Source organism: Cornus florida, unplaced genomic scaffold, assembly GCF_030987335.1.
Source record: "Cornus florida cultivar Cherokee Brave unplaced genomic scaffold, ASM3098733v1 CherokeeBrave_3.0.0_Hap2_Chr09, whole genome shotgun sequence".
NCBI classification, from domain to species: domain Eukaryota; kingdom Viridiplantae; phylum Streptophyta; class Magnoliopsida; order Cornales; family Cornaceae; genus Cornus; species Cornus florida.
In genome coordinates this window covers 90,308,199-90,329,279 of record NW_026775579.1, presented here as the reverse complement: position 1 = coordinate 90,329,279, position 21,081 = coordinate 90,308,199, and the positions used below count along the sequence as shown (strand labels likewise).

The following is a 21,081-nucleotide window of genomic DNA, read 5'->3' as shown; positions in this document are numbered from 1 at the left end:
TACCAACCAAACATAACATAAATGAATTTAAATTGTATTCAAAAGTGTTATTGAGATTTTAGATTGAAATTATAGGACCAAATTAAGAGTGACACACGCTCTACAGTTGAGAGTGGTGGCGAAATTAAGAGAGCAGAAAACAGTACAGAGAGACAAAAAAGACACAGAAAATGAGAAAAGAATAACACCTTTCATAAAACACAAGAATCACACCAAAAAGCTTTGTTTGTTGCCCCTTCTCTCTCTTTCAAGGGTGTACACAACTTAATACCCCAAAAACAAAAACAAAAGCTGGGGGAAAGCGAGAACCCTTTGCCCCTTCTCTTTCTCTCTCTCTCAACTCTCTCTCTCTCTATACTTTCAACTGTATTTGGATTTTAGATCCATGATGAAGACTTAACTACTGCACTCAGTGAAATGGAATCTCAAAATTTGTAGAGTAGTCATTTATAATGGCCTATTTGTCTTGACCATCTCTGATTGTGTATATCTTAGGGTTTTTTTAGTGTTTCGAATCTATATATAGATATATATAGATATACGATACAGGGATTTAAGATTGTATGTGCAGAGAGGATGGAATCGGCAAACTCGGAAGTGAACCAGGAGGTTCCATCGGTGGTGGCGGCGACTGATACGCGAGGGAAGCATCGGATTTCGGCTGAACTGAAGCGGCTAGAGCAAGAAGCTCGCTTCTTGGAGGTTAGTTGTTTTGTGAATTTGATCGGTGCTCTTTAAAGCTCTGATTTTGTTGTTATGCTCAATTCGATACTGTTTTGTTGATTCTCTTGTTAATCTAGTTTCAGTGCCCTAATTGATATTGGGGGAAAATGTGGTATTTTGAAGTGAATGACGTGTTGTTGGTTTGAAATGAGAAATGATCGTGAAGTGGATTGTTCAATGTTTATTTACAGTGGAAGTTGAACTGTGTAATAGGAGTTATGCTTATGGGTTTATAATTTTAATTTTTGTATTTATCTACCTAATTTCATTTCTTTATGAAAGATGATCGCTTGGTATGCTAGTTAAAGTTGGGGATGGGTGTTATGCAGTTTAAACATTGAAGGACTTGTGGAGTAATAGGGTTCTGTCTGGTCAGCTCATGACTCCTAGGGTCTGGTACTTGTTTTGGATCAAAGGTCGAGTTCGCTGGTATTTCAGGCCCCTGAGAGAGTATTAGAACTTTTTCTGATCATATGATGGATATTCCCAGTCTAGTTTTGCTGTTGCTCAGCTGTCCCTTTTATGGATTGGTTAATAGGTTGAGGAGAAATTTGCTTATTGAATGTGAGTGATCCTGTTCTTGACTGTGAATTGCTTGGATGGGTTTAACTCTAGGAATTCAAGTTCTGTCTCAACAAGTTGTTCATTAAGCCCCGTTTTGTACGTCTCCTCTAGACGTTAACTTAAAAGACTCATTGAACTTTAGGGTGAGGTTAAAATACATTTTTACACAGCAATTTAATTAAGAAAAGACTGGTGGAAGCAGTGGATTTCAATTATGGTTATTGAAAACAATCAAAAGAACCATAGGATTTAAACTGCCTACAAAATGTTCATAAACATAGATATGCAAGCATGTATTTGTTGTAGTCCGACAACAGAAACTATGTTTTTGTGATATGTGCTTGGGTAGAACCATCTTTTATAGAGTATTTAAAATACATATACCAAATGTAGCGACGTTACTTAGAATTAAACAGCCAAAATTCGTCCACAGAACATTCTAAAAGCTTAAACTATGCACCTTGTATGCAAACATTTAACAACCATCACAGTTGTGATTGCGCTAATTTCCGCCTCTCTAACAGATGAAGCACTTGGGTTTGTCGTATTACATAATAGTAAAATAATAATAAGTATCCAGTGCTATTCAAAAACACATATGTGGCACAAAATAATCTAATTATACGACAGATATTTCATTATCCTTGTTTGCTCGTCATCATAATGGCAAAACATCTTCTTAGCATTGTCCTTGTCATTTTGATCATGCTTGCCCCCACTCTTTTATTCACTTCCCTCGTCAAATTCATGATCTTCTACTAGTTGAGAATCATTAATGTCCTCTTCCTTGTGTTTCTCCTTTGTTTTATGCTCCTACCATATTAAATAGTTTAACGTATATTATATTGATAAATATAATAATTACTTTATTGTATTATTCATTGTTTTTTGATGAATATAATTCTAAAAAGATAAACTGAGATTTAAAAAAAAAAAAAAAAAAATTCCATTTTGTGAAAAAATAATATCCAATTGTGGGGCTCCCCCCCTCCTTTTTTAAAGTGCAATATAGATATATAAATATAAAATATCTAATGCTACTCATATATTTAACACATAATTGCAATAAATTTACAAATGTATGCACAATCACTTTTTTGTAATTCAAGAACAAGTATAAACTATACCTGTTTTCTATTATTAAAGTATCAAGTCAAAGAAACAACTTATTGATATTTGATTATTGGAAAGAGAGAAATTTAGTGTGTGTAATTTTGGGGAGAAAGTCTCTCCGTAGTTTGGGTGGTGAAAAGAGTAATTGGCTTTGTTGGACAAGGTTATCCTAAAGATTCAACTGCCTTTGTTGGGTTTTCGATGTTGAATAAGTCACACAACATTGCCTTGATTGAGTCTTCATGGTACAACAAGATGTCTCACAAGGCGTGATATATTCTGCAGGACGTGCAGGTCTTCTCATGATGTACACGAGAGGACACCATCTTGCTAATTTTTCGTACCATGTCGTCGGCATATCACTTGTCTCACAAAATTATTTTGACACAATAATTGAGTAATCATAGTAATGGGTGAGGGTTTGACTTATGATTTGCTGTCACTATGAGAATATTGGAAATTTATATTCAATAGGATGAAGAAAAATAAAGAGATAGGATCATTGCCAGTGTGGTCTCAGTTTATTGAGGGTACACAAAGTGACATTATTTGCATAAAGTGACTGCTCTTAGGATTCAGACCTGCATTCCCACCTTTGACACCTGAGCTTTTTAACACTCCACCAAACAATGGCCTCTGATAAAAATAATGAAACAAGTAGCTAAAAATAATTACTATCTAATTACACTAAATAGCAAGATTTTACATTACATGATTATATAAAAATCAATTATCTATTCTAGAGTTCACATTTATGTTACATGGACTCGGGTATGTGTGTCAAGTGCGGGTATGTATTAATATAAGCATTTCACTCGTTTTGAAGCAATAATATGATAAAAATTGAATAATTGGATATGTTTTGTGGTGCATGTCCAACCAAAAGAGTTGGACACATATCCCATAACCATGACCGATTAGTGTGTGCTCATCACTAGTACTTCACTTAGTTTTGAAGAGTCCATATAACATAGGTTCAGATTTTAGATTAACTTCATGGTGACTTGCAATAGCAACTAATGAGAAAATCAGTGGAATTTACTAGAGCCCTTTAGATAGAAAAATATATATGACAATTGATTGGTATAGTAGTCAAAGCTCGATTGCCAAGCATGAGATGAGGGTTTGAGTTTGAGGCTATCAATATTGCTATAAATTATGCCAAAATGTTATGTCTATGCCTAATCCGTCCCTCCCAACACCCTTGATTAACAAGGACACACTAGGTAATGGCTCTCTTAGATCAAGAATGGAATTGTGCGTGCTCTTGATGGTAGGCACTACACTTTGTTCTTAAACAATGATAGTGACACAATAGTTATTGCAGTAGGATTTAATCATGTAACAATGATGTTTTTATAGGTATGGGAGGGTTCTGATTGAAAATAAAGGAAAAGGAGTAAAATAAAAATCTGTTTCTTGGCAGTCACTAAATGAGAGAGAGTGTAGATCCCTTCACTTCCTTAAAGGCGGAGAGTATTTGAATATTTGGATTCTTAGATCCACCATGATCAAGCTGGCTAGCCTGGCTTATTGGTCTTGGAGCAATCATTTCCTGCTTGCTTGGAGGCATTTTTACCTCACACCAGCTTCTTCATTGTCAGTTAGGGGTTGGTTTGTTAGGTTAGTTGTTGTTTCTTATTGTGGATTTGTGGTAGCTGTTTTGTTTGGTTTCTCTTCTCTTCCATTAGAAGGATTTGTCAACCTACCATACCCTTGCATATCTATTTTCTTTATATTCTAACAAATTTTCTCACTTGTTTTCAAATAATAACAATGATAATTAAAATAAATAAATAAATAAGTGCATGGAGCGAAAAGGTAACTAAATTAAGGAAGACGAAAGTAAAGCTCAAACCCACTTTTGTAGAGTTTTAATTGAAAAGCTAAAGTGAAAACAATTGGTAACAGAATTATTTTCAAGATTGTAAAGAAATCAGAGCTGGACGAAAAGGATGTCAAAAGTTCTTTTTTTAGACAAAAAATGGTGGGGATCTCAAAATAGTTGTACAATCATACATTTGGGCTGACTCAGTGGACTGCACGTCAGCTTTTAAGTTTGAGTCCCAAAATGTGGTGAGTGATGCATTTGCTTTTGTTGGAATTTTCCTACTATTATTACAGGCTTAAGGCGCAATAAGGCACCAAATGTCTAATTTAGCCTAAGCACAATGCGCAATATAAGGCGCTAGCCTGATCGAAGTAAGGCGCATATGTGGTAATAATGCATATTAATTATAAGTATATAAAGAATAATTAAATATGTATATGTATAAGGCGCGAGCAAAATTATGTTAAGCTGTTGAGCTACACTGACCACCAGATTTGTTGCTCCTTAATGAGAATTATATGCGCAAGTTTCAGAAATATGTATATGTTACTAAGGTCCAGAGAACGCTGCTTAGGATTGGTTAAGTTTAGAATTGTGAAGGATCTTAAGGTGTTAACCGCATTCCAGTTCAGGTAAGAATTTCCCGTTCAGGGTATGGATGGCATTTATCTGGCTCAAACAGGCTCTTTTATGTTTAGGTAGATGTAAGGGAAGAGAACTTCATTGTTGAGTTAGAATCTATATCCTTGCTGCATGGATTCAGATTCTTATTTTTTTATGGAAGTAGTGTAGTTGTTCATTGGAGGGGCTTGTTAGACTCTAGCTCTGTGTCTTTGTGATTTTATGTTGGGGAGAGTGCAGTAGGTGTTCAAGACAAAGAGTTGAACCAAAGCACAAGTTAAGCTAAGTGGTACCTTTAGGCTTAAGTAGTTTGATCAAGAGCAGAGGCGGAGCCAGGAATTGGATTTTGGTTGTGTTTGTTTTTGGTTGGGGGGGGGGGGGGGGAAGGGGGGGAGATGGTTTGAGGCCTAACCAAGCAAGACAATGTACAAATCCTTATATGTAAATTTATATACATATATTCCTATAAATAGTTTTTTTTTTAATGGGCCTTGCGCCCCCCCCCCCCCCCCCCCCCCCTTCTACTTTCTACATGTTTAATGTACTCAATGCACCAACTTACCATCATTAGCATGTTTTTTTATTTAGTTAATCAAACATTTCTTTTGTATGTTAAGAATGTATCCCTGGGCCATAACCCGCCTCATCTTTCTCTCTACCATTTGGAGTCAACCGTTGGCTAAGTGAGTTAAAGAAAACCCCCCCACCCCAACAAACCCAATCACCCCCCCTCCCCCCCCCCCCCCCCCCCCCACATCCTCCTTCACAACAAACATACCTTTCTACTGGTTGTATCTTCTCCTTTTGGTTTGCAGATTAGTAAGGAGAAGAGAAAAAATGAAAGAAAAAGGGAAAATGAAATAGATATATGTTGCATATTTTACATTTGCTTAACTGAGATCAAATGGTAAAAATAGTTACCAGAAAAATAAATTATAAAGGAAAAAAATCTCAAAAATGATGAGAATGGGATGCATGTGTGTGTGTTGTTTTTGGGGGGGTGGAGGGAATGGCATGTTAAGTTAGATATCCATCCTTTAACCACATATTTTCTTTCCCTTCCTATTATCAAACAAGGGAAAGGATTTTACTTTATATTTTCACTTGTTTTCTGTCACAAAATTCATGAACCAGATGGAGCTTAATTTTTGCATAAAAGAACTGGTGCTGTTTATTTTAAAATAACATTCAGTTCAGTTGTAAGAGAACTGGTACTATATATATTTTTAAGTAACATTCAGTACAGTTCTAAAATTGTGTCTGCACCTAGCCACTACATTAGAAAAGATCTTTCTTTTTCTCATATAAGGATTAATCTTCCATGATATTTACTAAATGTACTTGTCTCACTGTCATACAGTTGAAATTTTTACTTTGATACATTCAGAATTTCAACTCCTTCTGGTACTATCTTATATACAGGAAGAGCTGGAACAGCTTGAAAAAATGGAGAAGGCCTCGGCTGCATGCAAGGAGTAAGTATGAGAAAATAATTAGATTTCCAATCACTTATCTGTCAATGCATGTTAGGACTGTTATCAACCCTTTGATCTAACTTTATTTTGTGGTTACTAGATTGCTGATTAATGTGGAAACAAAACCAGATCCGCTACTGCCAAAGTAATATACCTCTTGCTTGTTTCTGCTATGCTTTCCTCTTGCTATCAGCCTTATTCTAAAGTGGTTCGATTTTTCTTATTTGGCAGAACAAATGGCCCCACAAATCCATCTTGGGATCGATGGTTTGAAGGACCACAAGATTCGTCGGGTTGCAGATGCTGGATACTATGATGATTCTGTTAATTACAAGATTTTCACCGTTTGCAGAGGCTTTGAGAATTGGTAGCTAACAATGTGTCACGTATATAGAGCAATTAGCAATACAATCTTCTTGGAAAATGTTAAATGGAATTCTCCATTGTGCAGAAATTGACAATTTTTTTACTTCTCTCTGGCAAATGAAAAATTATAGACCTGTTACAGAACTTGGGTTGGTTTTGCTATTAGCAAAATGTTGAATGAAATGCGATATTGTCCGGAGATAATTTTTGAAAAATCAATTTGTGGTTGTATTATAAGAAAGGGAACGCTGGGACTAAAATGGATGAGATGACATTGTGTGACAAACATATGTAATTCTATTTGGCACATTTGGTTTCTCTTGCAGTCTTACCTACACACAATAGATTTCATAGCACTGAAACTAAATAAATTTATATATATATATATATATATATATATATATATATATATATATATATATCTTTTTACTACAATCTTTGTCTAATGAAAATTGACTAAGGGCTGTGTAACCTAGTGATATTTCTTCACCTTTCAAAATAGAAGGTTGATGGTCCAATTCCTCACAGGGGCAAAGTGGATGTTTCTTGCAGGTGAAAAAATAATAATAATAATATTTTGCATAATCAGGCCTCAATTCAACCCGACTAACTTTAGCTCAACCTAATTTTGAATTTTTTATCCTCTAAGAGGTTGGCGTGGATTAATTGACTGAAGTTTTCTTTCACTCGAGTAGATGATTTTGAATTTTTCACCCTCCTAGAGGTCATGTAGGGTTAATTTGGACTGAAGTATCTTTAACTCAAGTAGAACCTTTCCCTCAATCCGTTTAAGCAGCCTACATTGCACCATATGCAAGGGCTATATATACCAGTTGACCTTGAAAATAAATAAATAAATAAAAATACCCACCACCACACACACATATCCGGCTACATCTCAGTTAAAAACAAAACAAGCACATATTTGTAAACAATACATCCATTATCAGCAAATGTTGTGAAACATTAAGATAACACCTTATGTTCAAGCAGAATCAAAACGGGAACAACAGAATCAAGTATGCTCATCCGCATCACTCGGTATGTTAGATGGCACACAAAGTAGAATCCCTCAATCCCATAAACAAAGTATTAATAACACTTCACTTTTTCCCCAGTTCTAGCTTGGCGCTTTCCCAGTAACCCGCTGAGCAATCCACCCCAAACCATCATACAGGCCATCTCCGGTGAGGGCACAGCAGGCTTGGATGTGCCAATCATGATTCTTTATGCTGTGAAGCGAAAGGGCATCAGTTATCTCTGCGGGGGTCATGGCATCCTTGAGGTCCTGCTTGTTTGCAAAGACGAGTATAACTGAGCTTTGAAGATCATCGTGTGAGAGCAGCCTGAAAAGCTCGTCTTTCATATTGGAGATCCTGGCTCTATCAGTGCTGTCTATCACTACAATGACAGCATGAGTTCCGCGATAATATGTCGCCCACGATGTCCTCAGTCTTTCTTGCCCACCAAGATCCCAAACCTGATAAATACATTATCAGCAAACTAGTTAGTGACTGATAACCCAGGAAGAAGAAAAGGAATAAGAAAGCTCTGGATGCACTCTCTCTAAAGATGATGCTTCAAAGAGAGCAAGGAGTTCACAATCCCAAACAAAGTGATACCTTCCAAAATCAGATATCATCTATAAATATTATATGGGCAAAAGAAAATTTGGAAGGAATAAGGAACTAGAATGCTGTTGGGGATGTGGAATTAACAATTGAGAGAAAATATAACAGGCAGACGGTATAGACCAACTCAAATTATTCCAAGATTAAAACTCCAGCAGAAAGTCTGAGGCAGGCTGGAATTAACAAATCAGAGCTGCAGTGTAAAATGTTACTTTGAAGAATGTGCGATGGAAATACAACAATTGTAAAAGGACATAATGTTACCGTCATGATGTCTTTTTTTTGGTAAGGGTTACCGTAATGATGTCATCAGTCATATCGATAGAAACATTCAAAAGAACAAGAAACACACACAAGATGGCTCATTGTTATGTCAAGGTATCTCTGAATCATTTCAAGCTTCACTAATCATCTAGTTCCTTGCATTTACAAGATGCATGTAGCACCTACAAATTGAGAATCTAATCATCGTTCCAGTTACAAGTGGGAAAATTTCCGGCTAATTTAGATTATGGAACTTGCTTATATAATCACTACCAAAATAGTCCTTCAAAACTTACCAAAAAAGAAGAAGAATAATTAAACTTTAAAAGTAATAAATATTTGTGTATGAATCCAGCTTTTTTTCGTCAAGGCATCTTTATAATTCTTATACACAAAAATGCAAAAGCAGACCGATATATTCTTATATTCCATAAAGGACATGCACAAATGCACAAGAGTGTACAACGATTCCACATGTCAAGATGCAAGCAAGTTCCCATGTTCAATTTCGATGTATGTCAAACAGAAAACTCATATTACCCAACTCTCCAATTAAACCAAAATTAATCAGCTCTCATCATTCCCAGGAGACTTGTTATCAAGATCAAACTTTTAGTTGCAATTTCTAATCTCTGTCGACCAACCAAGTTAAGCATGAACAAGTCTGAAAGCCCATTTCTAAAAATTTTAGAAGGCCTACCAAAACACAGGCTCACAGATCAGCCACTGGGTCACTAGAAAACAAGCCCAACCACAGCTTAAAAAAAAAACGGAGCAAGTACTGACTAAATAAGGATTTATAACAAGCATTTAGATTTCTTAAAAATTCCAAAACATACAAACTCAATAATTCAGGTTGGACTGGATAGGAAAATTTCCTTTGACTCGTTTCATTCTCAAGGCCTTAATGCCAAAGACCCCTCCTAGCACCAGCATTGGCAATAGCAACACAGAATTGGGACCTTTCTAGCTTTGTCGTTGACCCCACTGGCAAAAAAATTTAAATCACCAATACACCAAAATGCACTTCCAACCATGGCATGGGCATATCCATAGTACACTAAAATGCACCTTTTTCAGCATATTAAAATACCATCATGGATTTGCCCCCTTTTTATTTGTTTGGTAAGAAAATTGCTTATCAAAAAATAAAAATACAATCATCGGTTCCAAACTACAAGTTGAGGTCAGGCACAACTGAACTACTAAACCATGCTGTTGGCTAGCCATCATCATTATCTTTGCCTTAATCCCATATGAAAGGGGTCGGCCACATGAATTATTTCTCTCCACTTTTTCCTATTACATCTTCTACCATGTTTATCTTTTAAAATCATTTTTAATAACTTCTTCCCATATTATTTTTGGTCGGTCTCTCCGTCTCTTACCTTCCATTACAACTAATCTTCCCCGCTTAACTAGCGCACCTCTAGGTCTCCGAAATTCATGTCCAAACCATCTAAGTCAACTCTCTCTCTTATTTTCTCACTAATGGGAGCTAAACCTAATTTTTCCCTCACACCCTTCTTAGTGACCTTATCTCTCCTATTCATTCCAATCATCCATCTTAACATTCTCGTTTCCGCTACATTAAGGCAATGTTCTTGTCTCTTTTGTAGGGCCAACACTCCACCCTATACAACATAGTTGGTCTAATAACGGCCCTATAAAATTTTCCTTTTAGCCTATGTGTTATTTTTTTTATCCCATAATATCCCACTAGCTTGACTCCACTTTGTCCAATCCGCTCCAATTCTACTGTTTATATCACTATCTATCTCTCCATGATTTTGTAATCCTTACCAGCCATCATTCAGGTTAATATAGCTGAAGCATATTCTGACACTATTTAATTGTTTGGTTGCTGCTCTCTAGGAAAAAATTGTAGAGCACTTCAATTCACTCTCTCACATAAATCTCAACAAGCAAGATATTCATGGTAAAAAGAAGAAATGCAGCACTATCTAAATCACAACCAACACACGAAACCAAGTTAAATAATTCAACATACAACACCTTCTCCTTAGATATAAAGATATATCAATCTTAAAAAATATATATATATGCATGTATGAATGGAAATTAACAAACACGACGGAGCAGAATTCATGAAATTCAGCATGGAATGGTCCTAAAGTAAGGCATATATGAACACCAGATCCATGGAGTACTCATGAGCTTCTCCTGCATTTGATTACTCAAAATTCTCCAGTTCATTTTTTTTTTCAGTGGCCATAGTACTACAGTTTACCTCCTATAGAATTTTCTTCAGGTTCAGGCAATCTTTCAAGTGTCAAAAAGCCTGAAACATCCAGCATGCAACGGATATGTCAAATGCATCTCTCTCAGGCCCAATTTCTATCTTTTACTAACTAAACAAACCTCCTTGGCACAGCAAGTCGAGAATGACATTTCGTCTTCCACAGGGATTACAGTCCTATATTATACATCTCGCAACACTTTCAGAAAGTCAAAGAGAATTGACAAACAAGAAACAACACATAATTATTTTCCACTTATGGTATAATTATCTGCTAAAAGTCCAAGAGTTCTCACTTAATGAAATATATTCTCAATAAGCAAACTCATAGGATAATGTTTGCAATTTTACTAAAATATTTAATTTCCAATTCGCCAACTAGGACCTAGACCTGCATACCCTCTATCCTATAGATTCCAACGTATCTGTACAAACTACAAACTACAAATTTCTAATTAAAAATTGCCCCTTGCTCTAGTTTCTTAAACTTGTAGCATAATGTTTGCAAGTAACACACCCCATTGGCAGCCTTCAATATGTTCAAAATGATCATATAATTACCTACATTTCTACTCCCTCATTTTCGGTCAGTATCAATGGTGAGCTAAATGGCTACTTCAGAAAAAGTAGAGGCAGCAAGGTCTCTCGAGCCTTACCTGTTCGTCCTAGCTTCACTGCATGGACCAAAAAGTGTACAAGCCAATAAAGTGAAAAACGCTTGTCTATCCAATAATAGTGCTAGCTAATTACCGCTCATTTTATTTCCTTGATCACGTCTATTATATCAGTTTGACAATTCAATTTTTGAACTCATCACATATTTTGGGGGGTTCCTCTCATGCTTTCTTCAGCCAAAAAATATCATAAACTTACCATCAACTGCATATGTCCATATATTTCATAGTAGAAATTATAAGTTCAGTACCAGGACAGTCGGTCCAGATTTAAATATTAATTATGTTCATTTACATAAATAGTAGAGTATTTTCTTCATTCTTTAGAAATTTTCCTGGTCTTTTGGATATTGTTGAACAAGTTTAGATCCATTACACAGCAAAGTGAATCAATGGTCACTGACAGGTTATAGCACCCCAATCCTAGCCCAAATAGCAATAATGTCAAAGCAACCTAAGTAAAACTAAAAACCCACGAACATATATTCTTCGTTTGATTTTTCTTTAAACAGTAAACCAAGCCCTTTATATACTTCTCCGCTAATACACATATTCCAATACAGGGGAGCAATGAAACATCTCATGGGATGTTAAACCAGGTTAGGTAAATCAGAAAATGATCAGGAATTCACATTCCACGTCTTCTTCATAAGATAGCCTATTACTCCACTGAATTAGACCATAAATGATAGGGCAAACATCAAATAACAAAAAAAAAAAAAAAACAAAAAACAAAAAACAAAATTCCAAAACACAAGCACTCAATCAATCATCTAGCTTGCAAGAACATTATGCAAATCCGTATATATAAAATCAAAGAGTTCATCAACAGAGATGTAATTCAAAAGCATTCAAGATTCTTTTTTTCGCACCTCAAACCGAATGTTCTTATACACAAGCTCCTCCACGTTGCTACCCACTGTAGGATGCGTAGTGACAACCTCTCCTAAGTGCAATTTGTAAAGCGTCGTCGTCTTACCAGCGTTATCCAATCCAACAACAACGATCTTATACTCCTTTGCAGGAAACAACATGAACCAGAATCTCGATACTAGTGCCCCCATCTTTTCACCTACATCACAAAAAATTGGATCAACTTCTTCAACTTCCACCAACACATAAATTACAAACGCGCACACAAACACATATATGTATGTATGTATACGTGTAGATCGGTGGAATTTGATTCATTCAGATCTAATTCAAAATCAATGACGAAAATCAAAGTTAAATGGCAATAGTTTTATCAACTTGTGAAATCGTTTGAGTGGAGTGAGAAAAATTCGAACCTTAGAGAGATCGTCGACGGTTTCGATGGTGTGGAATCGAATTGATGATGTGTCTGTGAGAGCTGAAAGCTGGGTGTAATTGGTTCGCTGTGGTTCAGGAAAAAGCAATTTGGTTTGAAACCCTAAATTCAGAGCAATGATTTTGCTGCAATCGAAGAGAGAGAGATGGTACCCTTTTTATGGTTATTCTTCTTACAAGGAGATTAAGGAAGATGACGAAGAAAAGCTATTAGCATCCGTCAATGCCATCGTGGCACGCACGACGGCGTGCGGTTCGAGTCAGTGCCTTTCAAGAGGTATAAATTGGGTGCAGCTTGGGCTGGTCCAGCTCGACCCAATCCAACCCAATTCTATTCCAATATGCTCTCTAAACACTTTTCTCTCTCTCTCTCTCTCTCTCTCATTTGTGCATTTGGAGTAAGTTGAAATTTAATTAAATTATCTAAATTACTCCCGACCAATAGTAATTAAATATTTTATATCATCTAAATAAAATAGTGATCAAGGGTATCAAACCCAATTAAATAGCATCTTTTTCCTTAAAAGATGGTGGGACCGTGGGAGGGGTTTGGGAACGGGTGGATAAAAAATAAAAATAAAAAGATATGTGTAAATATGTTTTTTATTAATAAAAAATAAAAATAAAATAAGGAGTGTTCGATTGAAAGATGTAAAATATGTGTGAATATGTTTTTTATCAATAAAAAATTAAAATAAAATAAAGAGTATTCGATTGAAATACTACATAATTCATATTCTCAAAATAATAGGTAAGATATGTGTGAATATGTTGTACCATTTTAGAAAGGAAATATAATTTTGTACCATTCTACTCTATATATATATGTATGTATGTATGTATGTACCACAAAGTAAATTTATCAATTTTAGATCAAACATATGAAATATATATATGTATATGTGTGTGTGTGTATATATATAGGAATAGTACACTAGTCGACGAGAGAGTTTCAAAAGAATTAGAGAGTTTTAAGAATACTATAATAACGGATGAGAGAGTTTTAAAGGTAATAAAAATAATACGGAAGTTTCAACAAAAATAATACGGAAGTTTCAGATGAGAGTGTTTTAAGACGATAGGATAGTGTGGTAGTTTTTTTTTTTTTTCCAGTAAATAAGATAAAGATGGGAGAAGTGAAAAGAGAAGGCTATTTTAGGTAAGTTATAAAATTTTATTCTGCGAATTCCCTCCAATTATGTCTATTTTAATTTTTTAACAATGAAATTTCCATTGAAATTCCATAAAATCCCATTCCATTTAAAATTTCAATTATTCTAAACAGCTAAAATCCTTTTTGAAATCCAATTCTATTCTCTCTCGCGCCACTTCCTTTATCAATTGCCACGATCTCAAGCGAAATTATGGGCAGCAGAGATAAGAATTCCGGTATGCAAGAAATTCACTCTCATTTTTGCCAATATTTTTAAACATTTTTTTTCCGGACATGTATATATATAATGCTTTTATATGTATGTCTCTATACATGAGCAATTCCACCTTTTCGGTTCGGTTTTGTTAAGGTTGCACCATATATCCAGATTGTCTTTTTGACATTGGATATTGAAATTTGTGTTCTTTTTCTTTATATCAAATCTGAAATATGTATAGGGATTTGTCACTTTAAAAACACTTTTCGAGATCTCAAAAAATTAAAAAAAATTGTACTCGATAGAATCATGAAAGGTAGTTCTCTAAATACGGACCATTTTATAACTAAATTTTAAAAAAACTGAACCTAACTTTTGTACAATTTTTTTATTTTCAATTCACTCAAAACAATAAAATATTTTCTCAAAAAACTACAACTGCAAGGGTTGTAAACCCAATCCTGACAGTATAGTGACCTCAAGTCGGTGCCCTCCTGTTCTTTCCATGCTCTTCCAACAGGTATATTTGCTCTTCATTTGAATCTATATGTCAAGTTTGTCAGTGAAGTCATAATTGTTGATAGATAAACTAGTTTTTGAAATAAGGCCTTAAGAAAAACAAAAAATATACAACTTTTAACTATGTTATAAAATGAAAATGTAAATTCAAATACAACCACTACAATTTCAAATAGAACCATCTGTTATCTTCTTACATATAATTCGCAATTATATTAGACTGTTATTCTGCTTTTTAATGTAATTGAGAAATTATTTTTGTACCTATTGTTCAAACGCCTTTTAGTTACACAAGAAAAAAAGAAGTCAATACTTCAAAGATATGAATAAGGTCACTGTAAATTTTGTTATCTCTACGGGTTAAAGCCTACCATTCCAAGATGATTGCACTGGTAAGTTCAAATGTTTTTGGTAATCCATAATTGGGTTGCTGAAATCATTGAGTAAAATATGGGGTGTCAGTTTTCCTAATGATGTAATAGATTGGTTCTAGCTATATATGTGTGCGTGCGTGCGCGCAGGGAGCGCAAAACTAAGTCACACAAAGCGAGAGCGAGAACGTGAGAGCAGAAAAATTAAATTTTAAATAGTAAAAATTTGAGCTAAAACGCGCGCGGAGCGTAAAAGCGACACTCGTTGAGAAGGATTGCAAAATAATGATATAATATATAAAATTATTGATAATTAAGCCAATTACATACGAGGCAATAGCAATGAAAGATGTGTTTGTTTTCGACCAGAATTGGATGGGCGACCTCTACGGCGTTTGTCATTGAATGAATGACAAACCACCAGAAATCTTGGATGTGATTGGGCATCAAACCCCAAGCCAATCCCTCAGAACCTATCCTAAAGCCTTTAACCAAGATTGACAAGATCCATCCGAGCTGTAACAAAGGTCACTTTTAAGTTAAACTTATTCGAATTCTTTTGAAGTCACAAAGAGTGTTTTAATGAGTAAAATAGAATTTTTGAATAAAAATTCTTCAATCTAGGTCCCTTTTAATTCACTAGACCGTTTTAATCTATAAAGATTAAATCTTTGAAAGAAAATGAGCCTTCATATTCACTTTTGTTTGTTTACTATCTTTGGTAGAGCTGCAAATGAGCCGAGCCGAACCGAGCCGAACTTTGGCCTGCTCGGGCTCGGCTCGCCAGGTTCAGAAGGCTACTCGGGCTCGGGCGAGCTCAACTTAGCCAAGCTCGGGCTCGGCTCGCTAATATTTGGACAAAGCTCAGGCTCGGGCTCGATTCGGCTTAACTTCCATTGCAGAAATTAGCCTCTTAATCTTCTACATATCCGCAAATCCCTCAGCTCTTCGACCGCATTACAGATGATGGAAGCAGTTTCTCAATCATTAGGTTAAACCCTTTTTTCTTATCTAATTCTTCCTAAGCACTCTCGCCCCAAAGTATTTTTCATCCTCTTATAATTCCATGAAAAGAAGAAGAAAAAAGATGGTTGCCAAGATAAAGAACATGAATCTGAGATAGACGGATTGAGATTAATAAAAATGGTTGAGAGAGGGAGATAGTAATAACCTTGTAATAGTTGTTGTCGGAGTAAGATTTTCGCATCGGTCGCTAGTAGAGTAGCTGCCAACATGAATCTGAGATGGACGGATGGAGAAGTCTCCTATGGTTGTCGTCTCAACAAGAGTTAGAAACTTAGGCCATGTTTGGAAGGGTGGGTTTGAAGAGGAACGATAAAATTAGTTATGAAGGAAAGAAAAGGGAAGGATAATTTTAATTTGGTATTGTGTTTGGTTGATTAAGGAAGAAAAAAAAAGGGAAGGAGAATAATCATGTTTGGGGAAAGAAAAGAAAAGATAGGAAGGAGCATTATTTTAATAAATTTACTATTATGCCCTTTTATATTTTAAAATATAAATTTATATATATATATATATATATATATATATATATATATATTTGTCTCCTTATCATATGGTTTATATATATATATATATAGTTGTCTCCTTATCATATGGTTAAAATATAAATTTATATATATATATATATATATATATATATATATATATATTCGTTCTCTACCCTATCTCTCTGTTCTCGTTCACCACGCCGATCTTCTCTCTCTCTCTTCAACGCCGATCTTCTCTCTCTCTGCAACTACAAACTACTACAAGATCTCTCTGTTCTCGTTCTCAACGCCGAGCTTCTCTCTCTTTCTCTCTCTCTCTCTACAACTACAAACTACTACAAGAATCAGAAGGTCAAAACTCATATATTTTAGTTTATATATTTGTTTGCAAGAATCAAAACTTCAAAACCCATATCCAAATTGTTCAAAAAATCAAAACCCAATTTCAGATTTTTCGAAAAGTCAAAACTCATATCGATCAAAACCCATATCAGATTGTTTAAAAAATCAAAACCCATATCAGTTTCCATCGCCACCCCTCTCTCTGCAACTGCAACATAAGTTTCCATCAAGGGCAAAATTGGCATCTGAAATCACACACCGAGTCTCTCCTTCCCTTTCTCTTCATTTCCTCCTAATTTTGGGAGGTTAAGAAATTCACTGTTCAAGGCACAAGTTAACCCTCCAAACCTTTCTCTCCCCTTCCCTTTCCCTCCACTCACTTTACCCAAACACAATTTTTTTATAACCCTCCATCACCTTACCTTCCCTTTTCCTTCAAACCCACCCTACCAAACTGAGCCTTAGGGTTTCTTTTCTTTTGTTGTGGTTAATTGGCTATAACATGTATAATCCAATGGCTGTGATAAATTGTATAGGATATTGGGCTTATTAGCTCGTGGGCTTCAAAATTGGATATAGTTTAATTTTATAAAACTAAACTACTACATGGACCTCAAAAAACTTTTAAGTGTTTGGGCTAAATTTTAGTAGCAAAATTTGAAATGTAAGCCTTATTAACTAAACGAGCTTGGCGAGCCGAGTTCATCATTGCTCGAGCTCGGCTCGTTTATTAAACGAGCCTGAAAAATTAGCTCGAGCTCGGCTCGTTTACTAAACGAACGAGCCCGAGCGGAGCTTTTAACGAGCCGAGTCCGAGCTATTCGTGAACAGCGAACAACTCGGTTCAATTGCAGCCCTAATCTTTGGTGGTATTTAGGGCAAGGTTTCATTTTATATTCATTAAACATAAAGGCCAGATTATGAAAGTATTTGTGGGGGCTATAATGGTTCACGACAGTTGCTTGTTTTTATTTGGTGTGAATGCAGTGCGCAAGCAAGTACGGGTCTGATGATATACGTCGTCGGAAAAACTGTCTCAACTCTGCGACGGTAAGGAAGATGCTTCAGTTCTGATAGTTTTTATCTATATGATTCCATTGTTATTATGCTATGATATAGGGTTCGTTTCTCCCCCATTGTGTCCTATTGTTTTTTGTTCTTGCAATGCTCATTCTAACCTAGTACTGAATTAGTTACCATTTTACTAGTACTGATATATAGACCAAGTTTGAGTAATATATGAATATTATATATGTATTAGTGTTATCTGTTCTTAATTTACATAAATCATTATACTTGCATAGCTGGTTGATTCTTTACTAGTCCTTTTATATATACATACATAGGTATATTCATATTCTTATACAATTTCAGTTCCATCTTTATGGTTGATTTCTGCTAATGACCCCCCTTTTTCTCTAGATTTTCTATTGTTGTTGGAAGTGTATGTGATTGTGACTCAGTCCCTAAAATCTTTTATGTGAAGCATGACCATTATTCAATTCTAAAAACATACAAAATTGTTTTGTTGTTGCTTTATTTATTTCTTGTGTTGAAAACATTGAGGCTGCAAATATGAAAAATTTGCACATATTTGCTAAGGAGCCTTCCAGTTTGATGTTTTCTTTATTAGTTTTTGAGTTTGGAATTAGCACTTTTATATTGAAATCATGGCATGTTTTGGTCTTCACCTATTATTTTTCCGTAATTCTGCTCTGACATAACTACAACATTCAATATAGTTATGTGTGAGACACACAGATACTTTTAGTTCCTTTTGTATTGAAATCATGGCATGTTTTGGTCTTCACTTATGATTTTTATAAAATTCTCCACTGTGACATAAACCGTTCAATATAGATTTTAACATATCTTCTCAATTACAAGGAGACTAATCAGTAGATTTTAAATTTGCAAATTTCACTTAGGAAGCTAAAAATGTCTTCACTTTTGAATATTTTACTTTGTAAATTATTTTTCAAATATTCTTATTGCAACTGAACATTGAAAATTAGCAAAATGTTTCTACAAGAACATTTTACATGGAAACAAATGTATCACTAATATTAATGAATTATATAGTTTTATTCTCCCTTAACTTAGCAAGTTTATTATATACATTTTTCTACACATCCTTCATACCTTCGCAACTTTTTTGACTTCCTTCTTTGCACACTAGTGTTTCTCAAGGGTTTCTTTATTTTTAGTTTTTTGCTAATTTTAGTGTATTTATTTTTTTGCTAGTTTTTTACATCATTCTTCCACTAAGAAATTTTGCTGAAATAATGGTCTTTTTCCTTTTGATTCTCTAAGAATAATCTCATTTGCTCTTCGTTATGTGAATGTACAATAATAAATATAAGAAACAAATTAGTTTTGCCTCTCTATTGGATGTGTTTTCCGTTTTTCGTATCTTCACTTCTCTCCCTTGCACCAAACCGAGCATAACAATATCAGAATGTGATATTTTATGGTATATTGAAAAATATAGTGGCTGAAATGGCTTATGGATGGTGTTAATTTCTCTTTCCAGAACTATTTAAATTTTTTTTTTTTGATTAAGTCAAAACCAAATTAGGTTCAACAATTTATTTCAAGGCTATAGAAGATATAGAAATTAAAAAAAAAAAAAAAAAAATTAGTTTAACAATTGTTGAAAAGGTGAAAGTCAGAGTGAAAGTGAGAGTTGGATTTGGAATGCAACTGTACAACTTTTTGTTTTTATGTAATTGAGAAATTAATATTTGTTCCATATATTCCCCCAAAAAACTTTTTCTATAAGATAAGATATTTTATTCATCATCTTTTGCATTATTATTTTTTTTATTACAAACAATGTCTCTTGTTAAATATTCTATTATATTCCTCAAATATAATTAAACACCCAATAACCATGCCACATTCAATTTGGTATGGACTTCTTATCATAAGATGATATTTTCTTAGATATGGAATCAAAGATAGTTGTTCTATACTTTTGTGTGATTTGACAATTATTATTATTATTATTATTATTATTATTATTTTGTGAATGCAGTGTGCAAACAAATATGGAATTGATCACGATAATTGTAGGTACTACCGTCAAACTTTGTCCAAGCGTTGTGCTGGCAAGATGGATGCTAAGAAATTTTCGGGAAAAAAAAGTTGGAGGCTAAGACTGTCATCAGTAGGCACAAATCCTCTGAAGTGAGTTTTAGGTTTATATTTGGGCACATCCTTCTTCATTTAAAAGATAATGTTGACAATTATACTACCATTTACACGTAACATTTCACTACCATTTATAAAAATCTGAAAAGTAACATCATTTGTAAAGGGGTAATATCACCACTTAAAAAGTAAAAGCTATTGACAGTCAAATACTTCATAAAACAAAAACCATCTTCACCTTATTTACAAGTAATATCTTATGAGTCTAAAAAACAACATCATTTGTAAGAGGATAATACCACCACTTAAAAAGTAAAAGTTATTGACAGCCATATATTTCATAAAGTGAAAACTATCTTCACCCTCAAAATAAGATATGCACATAATACAGTCTAAGTAATGTCACATATAAACATAACTCAATTCAACATATTATTATTTGAAATTAAAGTATTTTAAAAACACTTTAATATGTTAACTTAAAGATTAAATCAAAATTAAAGTCACCTGGATTAACTTTAGATAACAAACAAAACACTTCGATATTTCCAAAAATAATACAAAGAGTTGCATCTTTTTTTTTTCTTCCAAATATTAAAAATGCATAGGTATAAATTATTTAACATATCTTTGAAAAAAGTTTGGTAAAGTTTAATATTAATTGCCACACTCACCACCTATACTATCAAAAAAAGGTATTCACATAGTGCTGAAAAACTAATAGTCATACATCAATCTAACTCAATTCAATATGTTATTTATATATTTTTTAAGTTAAATTTATCATAAAAAGTAGAACATCCAAAAAAAATAGTCATATGTTAATTTAAAGAGGATTTTAAAGGGGATTATGATGTATTTGGCTATCAACAACCTTTACTTTTTAAGTGGTGATATTACCCTCTTAAAAATGGTCTTTTTAGACACCTATGATGTTACTCATAAATGATAGTGAAATGTTACTTATAAATGATGATGTAATTGT

At 34.3% G+C, this 21,081-nt stretch overlaps 2 protein-coding genes across 2 annotated transcripts; one reads left to right on the top strand and one right to left on the bottom strand.

Moving 5' to 3' along the window:
- Positions 1-202: 202 nt before the first annotated feature.
- Positions 203-6,897, top strand: LOC132275074 (guanine nucleotide-binding protein subunit gamma 2). Its single transcript, XM_059776455.1, has 4 exons — positions 203-702; positions 6,275-6,327; positions 6,428-6,472; positions 6,559-6,897. The coding sequence occupies exons 1-4, from the start codon at positions 577-579 to the stop codon at positions 6,641-6,643; spliced, it is 309 nt and encodes a 102-aa protein (XP_059632438.1). The 5' UTR covers positions 203-576; the 3' UTR covers positions 6,644-6,897.
- A 698-nt stretch (positions 6,898-7,595) lies between these two features.
- LOC132275073 (uncharacterized) lies at positions 7,596-13,096 on the bottom strand. Its single transcript, XM_059776454.1, has 3 exons — positions 12,812-13,096; positions 12,395-12,594; positions 7,596-8,173 (listed from the first exon to the last, which is right to left on the bottom strand). Exons 2-3 carry the CDS (start codon positions 12,584-12,586, stop codon positions 7,814-7,816), a joined length of 552 nt encoding a protein of 183 aa, XP_059632437.1. The 5' UTR covers positions 12,587-12,594; positions 12,812-13,096; the 3' UTR covers positions 7,596-7,813.
- Between the last annotated feature and the right edge of the window lie 7,985 nt (positions 13,097-21,081).

Bases quoted from the DNA above. Each gene is read 5' to 3' on its own strand.
- LOC132275074 (XM_059776455.1), top strand. From the start codon at position 577: ATGGAATCGGCAAACTCGGAAGTGAACCAGGAGGTTCCATCGGTGGTG. The intron at 703-6,274 runs GTTAGTTGTTTT...TCTTATATACAG, and splicing joins AAGAAGCTCGCTTCTTGGAG to GAAGAGCTGGAACAGCTTGA. The intron at 6,328-6,427 runs GTAAGTATGAGA...TGTGGTTACTAG, and splicing joins GCCTCGGCTGCATGCAAGGA to ATTGCTGATTAATGTGGAAA.
- LOC132275073 (XM_059776454.1), bottom strand. From the start codon at position 12,586: ATGGGGGCACTAGTATCGAGATTCTGGTTCATGTTGTTTCCTGCAAAG. The intron at 8,174-12,394 runs GTGCGAAAAAAA...TGTATTTATCAG, and splicing joins ATAAGAACATTCGGTTTGAG to GTTTGGGATCTTGGTGGGCA.